At 40.7% G+C, this 14,595-nt stretch overlaps 1 protein-coding gene across 12 annotated transcripts in view; it reads left to right on the forward strand.

Annotated features, from left to right (window-relative positions):
• The window catches only part of frmd4a (FERM domain containing 4A), a 113,650-nt gene that overhangs the window by 92,957 nt on the left and 6,098 nt on the right, over positions 1-14,595 (forward strand). For 7 of the 12 annotated variants that reach the window (XM_028032620.1, XM_028032628.1, XM_028032614.1 and 4 more), the window contains exons 12-22: positions 4,921-4,997; positions 5,854-5,995; positions 6,573-6,714; positions 8,631-8,764; positions 8,857-8,979; positions 10,031-10,262; positions 10,643-10,699; positions 10,778-11,015; positions 11,728-11,886; positions 11,975-12,298; positions 12,391-12,968. In XM_028032620.1, coding sequence (XP_027888421.1) covers positions 4,921-4,997; positions 5,854-5,995; positions 6,573-6,714; positions 8,631-8,764; positions 8,857-8,979; positions 10,031-10,262; positions 10,643-10,699; positions 10,778-11,015; positions 11,728-11,886; positions 11,975-12,298; positions 12,391-12,968 — 2,206 coding nt within the window. Of the gene's footprint in view, positions 1-3,616; positions 4,727-4,920; positions 4,998-5,853; positions 5,996-6,572; positions 6,715-8,630; positions 8,765-8,856; positions 8,980-10,030; positions 10,263-10,642; positions 10,700-10,777; positions 11,016-11,727; positions 11,887-11,974; positions 12,299-12,390; positions 12,969-14,595 lie in introns of those variants that run through there. The other 5 variants (XM_028032605.1, XM_028032587.1, XM_028032634.1 and 2 more) reach the window with 3 other exon arrangements.

Raw genomic sequence — 14,595 nt, forward strand, 5'->3', positions numbered from 1 at the left:
ACAGTTTATTTTACCTTTAACTTGTGGTCCTGGCCAAGGTCTTGAAATCTCGCATTGACTATTGTTAAGCTCATTAGCAAGCTTTGTAAACTTACTGCCCATCAAAAACTCACTAATACTAGAACTGATTATTTTGCTCATAAACACAGGCAGGAACTTGTTGATGCACATACACACAAGCACCAAACTAAAAGCTGAACTCACCATGCTGAAGACCATTTTCCTGTCTGCTAAATGTTTTCCTGTTTCCCTTTAAACCGCTTTGGACAATTTCAATCGAAATCGTCTCATTAAAGAATTTTGATGCAAGTTAAGTGTTAGATCATTGACAAGATAGTGAATTGTATTCATCTAATATTATATCCAATTATATCCAATTTACAGACACATTGTGTCACATAAATGAACAGTAAAAAAAAAAAACATTAGTAATTTGTGTGTGTTTTTGTGTGGTCCACTATTGTCTGGAAAACTCTAAGAGGAATTTTAACCCCCAGCCTCCAGGTTGTGCGTTACAGCCGTGCGTTTTGTGTCAGAGCGCAGTACTCCTCCTGCGGCTCCACAATTCAGATGGCTGCTGCACAGATTTGTGACACTTATCTTAATATTAATAATTATATTGGCGTGTAGTTGCACAAATTTACGGACTCGTTCATTCGTGGCTGTTTTCACGTTTATTGCTTTGTTCATATTAGTCTCGATGTTTCCAATGTTCTGGATAGCTCGACGTAATATATTAACTTGACATTAACAAAGACACAGCGGGACGGATCATCTGGGAAATGATGGACAGGGAGAGCCTGACTAAAACTAGTTGGAGGTCAGACACATTCTGCATCTCCCTCTTCCCTCCATTGTTTACGTTTCTGTCGCTGCTGATACTGTCACATAGAAACGGCGATCACTCGACAAGAATAAAATTAAATTCCAAAAGAAAATAGTAACGCACAGTAACGCAGAATGATTTTGATAAGTAACTGTAGTCTTACTACTAGATATGAAATAGCAACGCTTTAGATTACTTGTTACTGAAAAAAGTGGTCACTAGTCACTAGTCCATTAAGCTTCAGAACTGACATGCACAAGCTTTCACAAGCAGAGACTGGGTTATTCTGGGCCTTTTTACAGCACACTCTTCAGCATCACAAGTTCAGTAAAACCCCATTGAGAACACTTGCATTTGTGTTAGACAGGCCATCACCATTAGAACTAGCAGAAAGCAGATTGTGTTTTTAGTGTTCAGTACCAGTAACCACTGATTCAGAAAGCAGCGTACTGGCCGTCAGTGGTCAGCACTGTGACTCAGGAAGGTGGAGTAAAATCTTTAGTCACAATAAAATATACAGATTTTTCTTTTTCAAAGAATAGTGAAATTCACATTGTCTTGTATAAAAAGTGCACAGAGAAATCATGTTTGTAATGAAATGTTTTTTTTTAGTTTTTTTTTTTTTTTTTACAAGGGTTGAGCCAGTTGTTTTAAATATACACCATCTACCACATCTATTTGAGCTGGGGGAGGGGGTTTACACGTATGTTTATGCTCAGGTTTACTGGATAATCACACACTGTTCTGATGCTTCGTTAAAGTCTTGTGATTCCTCTAGGCAACAATTATAGTGTTTGCAAGTTGACTAAATACCTTTTAAAGACTTATTAAGACTAACCTGTGGGTACTGTCAGAAGGTCATCAGATGTTTCTGGTAATACAGAGCAAACGGTGGTTTCACTGGTTGCATTTTTAAGTCACACCCCTGTTGCTTTTTGTCATGTAACTGGATGTGTATTTGGTGTATTTTATTAGGATTATATATCATAGATCAACACAAAGTGGTTAATAATTCTGAAGTGGAAAAAAGTACTAAATTATTTTTTTTATCAAAATTAATAAGAATATGCAAAGTGATCCATGGATTTTAATTGAGCTTTTCTTTTCAGTCTGATAGCCCTAACTAAAATTCAGTGCATTCAAAAAGCACCTGGCTTGTAAGTTGAACCCACCTATTTGTAATTTAAAGAGATTCACGTTCCAACAGGGCACCTCAGAACACCTCAGAATACAACACAAGCTGTAATGATGCTGTTAAAGTTCAAATACTTTTGCAAGGCGTCATACTCTCTGTTGTGTGTTAGAGGATGTAGAGATTTCTGCCTTTTAAACTGTATACTTTTTGGGGAAAAGGTGGATTGTTTTAAGTTGTCATTTATGTAAAGCCAAATTAATACATAAATAAAAGGAAATGCCTTATCATCGATGTGAAGCTCTTTGGCGACTTCTAGATGCCATACAGTAGCATCCCCACCCATACACAAAACCATTGTCTTCCTCGCTCACAGGTCCAAGTCCAAAAAAGAATAATATGTTGCGTCACTGTAGCTGTCCTGACCTACGTTGTTTAAATGCTCTATTCTTCTGTAATCTCCAGGGAGTCTGCTACACCAGAGAAAGGCATTTGCACTCTATCAGAATTGACCTTTACATCTGTGATAGATGTGAGTTTGGTTGTGCTGACATTATTATGAGACAGGCGAGTGCTGTACACTTGAGTGCTCTGTTCAGTGGTGAATCATGACCAGTCATTTCCTTTGCTTGTGTGTTTGTACCATTGTGTATCAGTAGACTGCAGCCAAGAGGAAGAGGGTTGGTAGCGTGTGCACATGTACATGTACTACTGTTATAACAGAACCACCCAGTGGCTTTTACATTAGTCCTAGAAAGAAAAGAAGCTGTTAAAAAAAACACAAAGGCTACAAAGTTTTTTGTTTTTTTTAATAAATAGACTTATGTAACTTTTAAGTAGGTCAGAATTAAAAATAGATAACTACAAGGTTGTATAGGTGTACCAAAATAACATGACAGTAGTATTGATACAACAAAAATACTTCACATGTAAAACTTACATTAAAGGCACAGCATGATAATAAACACAGCAGTAAACACTGAAGGAGCTATGATGACAAGTTGGCAGGTAGGGCAAGGTTTCCAAGTCCTGCTATGTTGACAGGCATTTCAGAACAGTAAAACAACACCTGGAATTGAAAAAGAGACAAAAAATATGTAATCCAATGGAAATGGTACATTTGACTATACTGTGCAGATTAATTTGGCGTTTTATTTTTACTCAAAAGCCAAAAATTCAAAATCTCAGGTTTAAATAGAAAACTATTTATTTGAAGTCAGAACTCTAAGCAAGTCTCTCACAAACCCAAAATCTAAAAATTTCTTCATTTGGACATCTGACATTTTGAGGATTTAATTGCTTCTCAGTATCTGCTCTACATATAGCATACTAAATATGAATATGTTAGTGAACGCATTCCTTTAGTATTTAATGAGAAGGGCTACAGCAGCAGAAGATCAGACTGGTCACTACTCTGGTCAGCTACGAACAGGATATCATGACTACAATCCATACTGAATTGCCAAAATTCAGTAATAGTAGATGTAGGTTTAATGAGTCTCAATTTCACCTGTAACGTCTAGATGTCAGGGTCAGATTTTGACGTGTGCACGGATTTATTAACAGTAAATAAAATATGGTTAAATTAAAATTGTGTTTGTGTGGTAGTAGTTAGAAATACTTCATTGTCACTGAAGTTTCAGATTCAATTTATTTGAACTATCTTTTGTCGGTTTGTGTGTGTGAACCGTGCATCACTGTTGGTTAGTCTTGTGCACTGTAAATGGTTGATATAAAAATTTGTTTTAAGTACCACTAACTGCACTGCAAGTACCAGAATGATTAGAACCATGATTCTAGAAGACCTATCTAATCTCCACAGCTCCGGCCCATTTCTAACTAACGCACCCACACAAGCTGAATCTGCCCTGCCTGCTATTTTTAGCACCACGCTACATTAGCATTTCACACTCCACTGAAAGCCTAAGGTATGGCAGGGGTTTTGATAAGGCAGCTGATTTTTTCCCCCCTCAGCCACATTCAAATTAGATATAATTGTCTTTTTTGTGCATTACTTTAGCAATTCACACCTCCTTCTGTTTATTGTTCTAATAAAGAGTTTTCCCTTATATATTTCACACGGTTGCTACTTCTCTAAGTCCTTGTATCTCAGATGAACTGATTGAAGCAGAAAATCCTCCTCCTTTTACTTTCTCTATTAATAAGAATAATACCCAGAGTTCTAACTAACAAAGCAATAGCATTTCTATCACCAGGCCCACAGAAAGCCTCACTCCTACTTTTCTAGCATACACACACACCTCACAGCCGCTACACCAACCCGTTGTTACACACACACCTCCCAACTGCAGCCTGGAGCTGAACACAGAGTCCCCGAGGGAGGGAGGAGGGGTCATGAGGAGGGGATAAACTCCCCTTCTCATTTCTAAACCCTCCCAGCAAAACTCCAGGAGAGGAGGAAACTTAACTTTACTCACTTTCTCTGCACAAACATACACACACATGGCTCCAGATGGTGAACACACACCACCTCAAGCCTCTCTTTTCCTCTTACGCTTGGAAAGACTGAACCTACACACTTGCTGCAGAGCTCGTCTTTAGGGAAGCTTTTCTACACAGCTGGCTTGGACTTTATTTCACAGAAAAGCAAATGGTTCATGAAGGAGACGGAAGAGGATTTAAAAAAAAGAAAAGTCAAGACTTCTTCCGCTCACACTGTCTTACTTCAGAGTGAAGTCATCCAGTGCTGGGAGCCTTTGTGGAAAGACCGCCTGGTCTGGACCTGATCATAGACCTCCAGATTTGAGGTCTCCTCTCTCCTAACAGCTCCTTTCTTATCAGCTTTTCTTTTTCTCCCTGCTTCTCTGATTCATTTGCATGTTCCTGCCAAACAAAAAGAAGCATTCTGGGAAAGAGATCGGGCTAAAGGCTGTGAGGATTTAATGTGAAGCATGTTTCCTCTGAGCTCTTCTAAAGGCTGTCTGTTTTTTCTAAACCTCAGGTGTTTCAATGGCGTCAACTGGAGAACCTTTACTTCAGAGAGAAGAAGTTTTCAGTGGAAGTTCATGACCCCAGGAGGTAAATTTACATCACAAACTCAAGCTCTTAAAGCACTTTATTGATTTGTGTTTTTATATTCTTTTGAGATTTTAGACTGTCATTGAGTCGTCACAGTCCATTTTGTTGATCTTATGTTTAGTAAAACATGCTAATTTAAATGATAGAAGTTTCCTAAATTGTGGACACCTTCCCATGCCTTTTACTTTAAGTTTATAGTCAAACATATGGGGATATGTAGAGATCCAAAGTGTATTCTGTGTGGAGCAGGAAAACGGAGGTTGGAGTCAAATTTAGTCAAAGTAGTAAAATTTGTCTTGGCAGCACAGCAGACGTTGGGGATGTCATGGTGGAACAGATTGATAGTCGGAGTCTTAAACATGTGTTCACACACACAAACACACACAGAGTAAAGCACTGATAGATTATAGGAGAAGGAGAGATGGATGTAGTGTAGCTCTTTGTAGAGGAAGTGACCTCTCCTGTGTTTGTTTAACATGGCTGTATTTATATATATATATATATATATATATATATATATATATATATATATATATATATATATATATATATATGGAGTGTTATTCTGCAGTCAGAAAGGGAGGGAATGAGTGAAAAAGAGACAGACGGGGTGAAACAGGGAGCAGCGGTGTGTTCTTTAAAGGAAGCTGTCATTAGAGCGAGCTGGTCTGCTGCAGATGTGTGTTTAAAAAAAGGATGAGTAAACAATTTAGGACATTGTGTGTGGCTTTTCTAAAATAAAAAACATCTTTATCATTGTTATTCGTTAGTTTCAGTAGCAGCAGGCGCCACTAGAGTAGTTGAACAATCTTTTGTTTTCAGTGTATATAAGGAGGCCTTTTGTCCGCTCCTACTGTAGGGCGTCGGTAACCAGAAGGACGTTTGGACACAGCGGCATCGCCGTGCATACCTGGTATGCCTGTCCTGCTCTCATAAAGTCCATCTGGGCCATGGCCATCAGCCAGCATCAGTTCTACCTGGACCGCAAGCAGAGCAAGGTCAGTTTCAAAGCAATAAGTCAGAGAATGCCGTCATCTAACACGTTTGATTCCCAAGAAACAATGCTAAATTTACTTTAATCTAAAAACTGAATTTTAGACCACCGCGTAACAGTCCAGTTCTTTTTCTTCAAAGTCCTGATTTGTTTTTTATCAAGGTTCTGCTAGTATTTAGGGTAGCCGATGTTCAGGATAACCGTGAGTGTGGTATCACTTGAAGCACTGACTCCAGTTGTTGTCCAAGACTTGTGAACCCACCCAAACTCTTAACTGAAATTTATCTCTCTAATCTTTTCATAGATCCAGTTATTTCCATTGATCTATTAAACTTTCCAAAATTACGCTTGAATAAGGCTCGTTGTAAAGTCACCTTCTTTAACAACAACATTTTGGTTAAACCTCTTCTGAAATTTGAATAAACCAGAGATTGTTTTTTTTAGTTGCTATTCAGGGTCAAATGTAATAACTCAATGTAATAATTATGCATATGTTATTGATTATATCCTAATTTATTGAAATGTAACTGTATTTGTACACAATATGTTTTTGCAAATATTCCTATTTGTTATCTTTCCAGTCAAAGATCCATGCTGCGCGGAGTCTGAGTGAGATCGCGATAGATCTTACAGAGACAGGAACTTTGAAGACATCCAAATTGGCCAACATGGGCAGCAAGGGCAAGATTATCAGTGGCAGCAGCGGCAGCCTGCTCTCCTCAGGTATGTATGTGTATGTATGTACGTGTTTGGATCCGAGTGTGTTGAGGAAAAATAAAACAAAAGGAAAAGATTTGACAAACGCTGAAGAAGAATGATTAATATAAGACTCTGTATGAGTTTGCATGCGTTGGTATAGGCAGAGAGGAGCTTTGGAAGGACAGAAGCAGCTGTCACTGGAAACAGAATACTCATTCTCTGATGAATGTTCTCACACATATACTGTACAAACACCCAACCCTGTCTTTCAGTATGCATGGGATACCACTCCCACCCTCCATGTCACAGATTCATCCTCCAGAGGCCCCTACCTCCTCTAAATTTAGGGGGTGAGAGAATGAAAGGGCGGCAGTTTGAGTACAAACTTGACATTGCCTTTAAAACAATGCCTATCTGTGCTAAGCAAGTAATGAATGGGACAGAAGGTTTGTTTTCCAACTAAAATTAGAGTTGAAAGGAAAACGCCCTTTAGATCCCAGAAAGCCATTATAATGTAATGAGGAAACTCAAGAACAGTTATTTGTTTGGCTGCTACAACACCATCTTCACAGTCCTGGAAAATTTGATTGATTACTAAACCAACACAGTGGAGAAAAGATTGACAATATGGGCTTCTCTGACAAGTTACTTATAGTTATTTATGAAGTTCTTTGTTTGAAAAATTTCTTCTTGTGTGAATTTTGATACTTTGTGTCAGTGTTGTACTCAAGACCACCTAACCCAAGACCAAGACAAGGGTGTATCGAGACCGAGACAAGACCAAGACGGAGCTTACCTTTCTTTGAGCTTCTTTTCTAAGTGACGAAAAAAGTTAGATGTAGTCCCCACCGTCTGTGAAAGCAAAGCCTTTGGCTTTCTTAGGATTTATGCAGCGCAATTCTATTACTGTCGATTAGACAGACATCTTCTGCCGCTCAAAGAAAACCACTGCGCATGTCTTGGAGCACCGCGTGCGAGTGGAAGGTGGGGTGGGGGGAGTAACAGAATTGGTAAGTCACGTTATTGCTTGGATTTTTATCAGTGCGTTTTACATCCAGTGAAAACAAACATGTTAACAAATAAATTGGACAGTATGCAATAAGTTTAGTGATATTTCCACAGTTTCAGTCTTGACTGGTCTTGAAATAAAATCCCGAGTCCTCAGCGCCCGAGACCGAGACAAGACCGAGACTGAATGCGGTCGAGTCCGAGATGAGACCGAGACTATCAAAAAATGGTCTCGAGACCAAGACCGGTCTCGAGTACTACAACACTGCTTTGTGTATAAAAACTGAATTTGGGTCATGCAAAACAACCATGTTCCAAACCACACGTAAATCTACTACATCACATGACTACAGCCACATGAAAGAAATGCTGGCACACTAGCGTACAAGCCAAAGTGAATTGTGCATAGACAATCACAGTACACACAAATACAAAAGGTTCAGTTTTAGATCTGTGTACTTCACAGTTGTTTTGAACTTTGACCTTAAAAATTATGCACATTATAACTATAAGATTCTGTTTTTGCTTTGTAGTTTATTTTGAACTACAAAACATTTTCCTTATTGGTCACGTCTGTATTGTCTGAAAGGTCAGCCACACTTTGAAACACATCAACGTCAATGAGAAAGGAACAAGGTCCCTGTGTGTATGTTTGTGTTGTTTTCAACGTGGCATAGTACAAAGAAGGCTGGCACCATCTCCGGGTCTTGGCGAAGTGCGTCACTGACTTTGTCCTAAATTGCCCTTTTCTCTAAACACTTGCATGCTCACACAAACACAGCTCTAAAACTCAGCTCCCTTATCAAAACGTTCCATTCGCTTCCCTGTAAATATCCTGCAGGAGCAGCAGGTGCACACGCAGCTCCTCTCCCCCTTCCCCAATCTCCCGTACAAGACCTCTCCTGATGTTTTGTGTTGTCTGCGCCTTGCAGGCTCTCAGGAATCAGACAGTTCCCAAACTGCTAAGAAGGACATGCTGGCAGCTCTGAGGGCCAGGCAGGAAGCTCTGGAGGAAACGCTGCGACAGAGACTAGAGGAACTCAAGAGCATCTGTATCAGAGAAGCGGTATGAGAAAAATGGCCACAGAATTGGCAAATATTTTTGAATGCTTCCTGGAATTCCCTTTTTTCAACTTTATTACTCTAATGTTTTTGCAGGAACTAACAGGGAAACTTCCAAAGGAATATCCTCTTGATCCCGGAGAGGAACCACCCACAGTGAGACGGAAGATTGGCACTGCCTTCAAACTGGACGAGCAAAAAATCTTACCAAAGGGCGAGGTAGTGGTCCCATTCCTAGTTCCCCTCTCCAGCATTTTTCTGTATTGTCCTGATCCTCCTCTTACCAAACAAGCATAATAAATATATGAGATCATAAAGTTAGGTTTGTTTGTAGAAAAAGCCTACAATCTGATACATTTTGCACCTAGAAGACGTTTAGCTTTTTATTTTGCTTCCTTTTTATACCACGGGTAGTTTTTCCAACAGAGCACAGCTTCTAAATATAGTGTGGCTGCATTTTAACCACAGGAAGTGGTGATAGTAGGATTGTGTGCGTGCCTGAATGTGTGTGTGTTTCACTGAGTTTGTGTTCTTTGAAAAGGATCCAGGGACACAGTATCACAAAAACCGCCTTCCAAGCAGAAAGATATATCATAATTTTACACTAAGCACCTTAAACTGTGACTACACAGAAATAGAAGCTACTCCAGCGGTGCTGCAAGGTCGCTGTTAGTGAGAAGGATTCTTAAGAACAGATATAGTCTAATATTAAGAGACCCAAAAGGTAATATATTATTATCCTGTCTCTGCTGAGGTAACTGAAATCATATGTGTGTGCTCTCACACTCCAATGCAGGAGAAAGCTACTTTGAATCACAAGATGGCAATCCAATTTACCAGTCAGGGCTGTGCAACTCAGACTCAGACTTCTCATGCACTATGTTTGTATTTGCATTTATCTACTGTTCAGAATATGTTTTCTTTATTCAACCTGCTCTGTTCTATAAATCCCAGAGAGCTGCTGTGTAGGAGTGGATAGATTAATGCTGGGCTGTTTTTATTGGGGGACACTGGGTCTTAATAGAGTGGTGAGAGACTGTGCAACGACAGCATAGATAAATGATTTCCGCAGTGTGTTTTTACTGGCACAGATATCTCTCTGCGTGTCTGACTGAATGTGTGACATGAGAGAATTAGTATGATTTCGTGTCTGGACGCTCAGGCTTGTTGTTTTTGGATTTTTCATTTGTTTCTGTTGCTACAACATTGAGGGGATCCAGTACCTTTTTGCTTCTTTTGTATAAAGTTTGCACTTGTGTGTTTATGCCAGGAGGAGGAGCTTGAGCGTTTGGAGCGGGAGTTTGCCATTCAGTCGCAGATTACAGAGGCGGCCAGGCGTCTCGCCAGCGATCCTCACGTGAGCAGCAAAAAGCTGAAGAAGCAGAGGAAAACTTCTTATCTGAATGCACTTAAGAAGCTCCAGGAAATTGAAAACTCTATCAATGAATATCGGGTCCGCTCCGGCAAGAAGCCGACACAGAGGGCGTCACTTATCATAGAAGGTACCAATTTGTCTGGAGATCTACCTGTCAGAGATTTCTTGTCTGTTTTCTGTTCTTGAATTTCAATTTGTCTGAAAGAAAAACAGTTTTATTGCTACGTTTTGCATAAAAAGAATTCAACTGCTCCAACAGTAAAATGTAAAATAAAGTATTGATTGCTCTCCCCACACCCCCTTTTTCTCAGCATGAAATGAATCCCTACAAAATAAAACTAATAAATCAGCAGTTCACAATCTCTAGCCAATTTTTAGTGAATCTCTGATTTTAGCCACAACACTTACATAAGTAGTATTACTCGTTTTATGTTCTGTCTCTTCTGTATAAGTAAAACACTCAACATGTACACCCCATATATTTTTTTCTGTCTTTCTTTCCTGTAGAAGCCAATATATGTTCTGAAGACAGCTCACTATCTGATGCACTGGTCTTAGATGACGGTAAAACTTTACCTTTTCTTGAATGTTATACTTTATCACAATAATTATTAGAGTTGTGACCTCTCTTTTTTATTTCAGATGATCCTCAAGTTACAGATACCCCAACCTTTTCTCCTGTAGCGTCGCCTCATAAAGGCCTCCCTCCGCGACCCCCCTCTCACAGCCGGCCTCCTCCCCCGCAGTCCCTGGATGGACTGCGACACATGCACTACACTCGCTCTGACTATGATAAATCTCCCATCAAACCCAAGATGTGGAGCGAATCATCACTGGATGAGCCTTACGAAAAAGTAAAGAAGCGCTCTTCTCACTCCAGGTATTCTAGCTCTTCTTTTTGTTTGATAAGGTTTGATAAAGTGTCCACACCCCTTGAATCTTGCTAGAATTTACTACTACATATTTGTTACATAGAAGCAAAAAGCATCCATATTTTTTCAAGTTTTTAACAAGTAAAAAAAATAATAATATTTGGACTTTTTTATTCTGATAACCCAAAAAAAAAATCCAGCACAAGTGGGCAGAGCTAGATACACAGGAAGAAAACCTGTTAGGGTCTACAAAAGACTAGTGTGTGAGGCAGCGATTCACCTTTCAGCTGGACATTGAGCCTAAATGTGGTCTGATTTAGACTAAACTAGATTCACATGTTAGAATTCACAGATGCTCTCCATTCAGTGTGGCCAAGCTTGAGCTGTTAAACAATGAATAATAGGCAAGAGCTTTGGTTTCCAGATGTGAATGCAAAAGACTTCAAACTGTAATTCCAGCAAAACTTGGTTCAACAAAGTATTGACTCCAGGATGGCAGAAAACTGATTACAATTGCATGTGACACATTACTGTAGTTGGTAATAAAGTTTGTGAATACAAATCCCAATAAAATACATTAAGGTTTATGTTTGTGATGTCACAAAACATGCTTTGCATGGGACTGAGTTGTGTTTGTTAAATGTGAATACGTGTAAAGCAAACAGATGCACACAACCCATCCATGTGTGATATAAAATACCGTCTCTCCCTTCTGTTCAGTCACAGGCGTTTTCCAAGTTCTGGGAGTACTGAAGCAGGGGGCAGTAACTCCCTTCAGAGCAGCCCGATCAGGAGCACACCTCACTGGAACTCTCAGTCCAGCATGCCGTCAACACCGGACCTGAGAACCAGAACTCCACACTATGTACATTCCACCAGGTCAGTCAGCATGAGTCTGAAACCTAGACAGAAAAACTCTGAACATTGAAATGTCATTTGTGACCTTTTCTTGACCTTCGTTTCACAGGTCAGTGGACATCAGTCCCACGCGTCTGCACAGTCTCTCTCAGCACTTTAGGAACCGCAGCTCCAGCCTTGAGTCCCAGGGCAAACTGCTAGCATCCGAACCCGATGCACATCCGCACACCCTGGGCAGTCCCGACTTTTTCCTTGGCCCGGGACGAGGCTCCAATGGCTCCGACCCACTGGATGACTGTTCATCCTGTACCAGCCAAAGCAGCTCAGAGCATTATTGCCCCTCTGGTGGACCCCCTGGCAGCAACCCCAACTATTCCACTCTGGGAGAGGACTCACCTTCCAAAGCCAGGCAGAGGCAACGGCAAAGGCACAGGTGAGGGCCAGGCCGTTAGTTTTTATGATTATCTGCTCACTTTATCAAACTCCGTGTTAATTAAGGCAAATGTCAATATCTTTTCTCCGCAGGTCTGCTGGTCAGTTGGGTTCCTCGAACTCGGGCTCTATGCCAAATCTGGCAGCTAAGAACGGCTCCGTTGGAGGCTCAGGTGGAGGTGGGATCGGAGGTGGGCATCATGGAGTTTACCTCCACAGTCAGAGCCAGCCCTCCTCCCAGTACCGCATCAAGGAGTACCCTCTGTATGTGGAGGGCAGCTCCAACGGCGTTGTAGTGCGCAGCTTGGAAAGCGACCAGGAGGGTCACTACAGTGTGAAGGCCCAGTTTAAGACCTCTAGCTCCTACACAGCCGGCGGACTTTACAAGGAGGCCTGGGGTGGGGAGGAGGGAGGAGAGGGAAGCGGCCGACTCACGCCATCTCGATCTCAGATCGTACGGACTCCATCGTTAGGGAGAGAGGGTGGCGGAGGAGGGGGGAGGGCAGTGGTGTCTGAGGAGCTGCGCTGTTGGTACCAGAGGTCATCAGGGAGCCTAAAAGAAAGAAGCCACTCACATTCAGGATCCACATCTTCTGAGACTGGGTCACAGCAAGGCACTCTGGGACATGGACGGGGGAGCAGAGTTGGATCACTCGCCAAGGGCTCACCAGGTATGCTTTCAATTATTTTTATTAAACTCCATATATCAGTGTTAACAGACCATCAGCTGTTCCCCATTACAGAAAAAAGAGTATTCAGTTTTATTCAGCCTTGCTGTTAAGGACAAGTAAACATGACATGGTATATAATAAACACTGATCGACCAATTATGACTTGTTTCCTATTCTTCTACAATTTAAAAAGCGATTTAGAGTTAGAACAAATTTATTTTAATTTGCTTTATGGTTGACTACATTTTACATTTCAAGAGACGAAGGTCACTTTATCCATTATCTTCTGCTCATCTTGGAGCGGATCACGGTGGTAGCAGCCAAAGCAGGGGGACCCAGACTTCCCTCTTCCCAGTCACTTGAGCCAGATCCTCATGAGGAATCCCAAGGCATTCCCAAGCCAGCTGAGAAACATAATCCCTCCATCTATGTCCAATTGTCCCTGGGATTCCTCTGAATCTCCATCTGGTGCCCGGAACGCCTCACCAGGGAGGCATCCTAACCAGATGCTCGAGTCACCTCAACTGGCTCTTCTCGATGTGGAAGAACATCGGGTCGACTCTGAGTCCTTCCATGAGCTTCTCACCCTATCTCTATAAAAGAGCTAGGACACCCTGTGCAAGAAACTCATTTCAGTCGCTTGTATCCGCAGTCTTAACTTTTTCGGTCACAACCCAAAGCGCATGTCCATAGATGAGGGTAGAAACATGCATCGACCGGTAGATCGAGAGCTTCACGTTTTGGCACAGCATCACTGTAGACGCCGCAATCTGCCTATTGAGCTCCCACCCCATTTTTCCCCTCATTCATGAACAAGACCTAGAGATACGTGAACTCCTCCACTTGAGGCAGGACCTCTTCCCCAACGCAAAGAAGGCTGTCTGTCATTTTCTGGCTCAACACCATGGTCTTGAATTTGGAGGCACTGATCCTCATCCCGGCTGCTTCACACTCAACTGTGAAATGCTCCACTGAAAGCGGAAAAGATAACATTCAATGAGTAAAATATAAAATGTAAAAATATTTGAACAGTTAGAATTTGAAGCCTTGACATTGTTGGCATGACACAGGAAAGCAAATAAGTAGAAATCTCGGGTTATTGAAACTTCACTTGAGAGTCATTTGACAGCAGGAGCAAAGTGAAAACCAACATGGAAGAATTATGTTTTGAACAGAAAATAAAATGTAAAATGCATACTTGCAATTCAACAATTATAAACTTCCATAGTTTATAATTGTTGTCAACATTATTATTATATCAACATTTGTGTACTATCTTTAATTTTAATCTGGTTGTAAAGCTTGTCTTATTGTTTAGTCTGTACATTTAAAATTAAAAAAAGAAACTTTATCAGAAGCAGTGTTAATTAAGGATGCATAATATCGAAATGTATACCAAGTACAGAAATTTACCAAAAACAGTAAAATACAATTTCACCCTTTTTCATTCCATTTTTCAGTGTCTAAAAAGCAGTGAAATTAATATTTGGACTTTTTTACAAGCCATATAAAATGTACTAAAGTTCCCAAACAAGAACCTTGCATATAATACCACAGGCTAGTAGCATGACCTCATTTGACAAGCGAAAGAGATAAAGATTTTTTACTCGAGTTGATCTAAGTTAGC

Source organism: Xiphophorus couchianus, chromosome 2 (assembly GCF_001444195.1).
Source record: "Xiphophorus couchianus chromosome 2, X_couchianus-1.0, whole genome shotgun sequence".
Taxonomy (NCBI): Eukaryota; Metazoa; Chordata; class Actinopteri; order Cyprinodontiformes; family Poeciliidae; genus Xiphophorus; species Xiphophorus couchianus.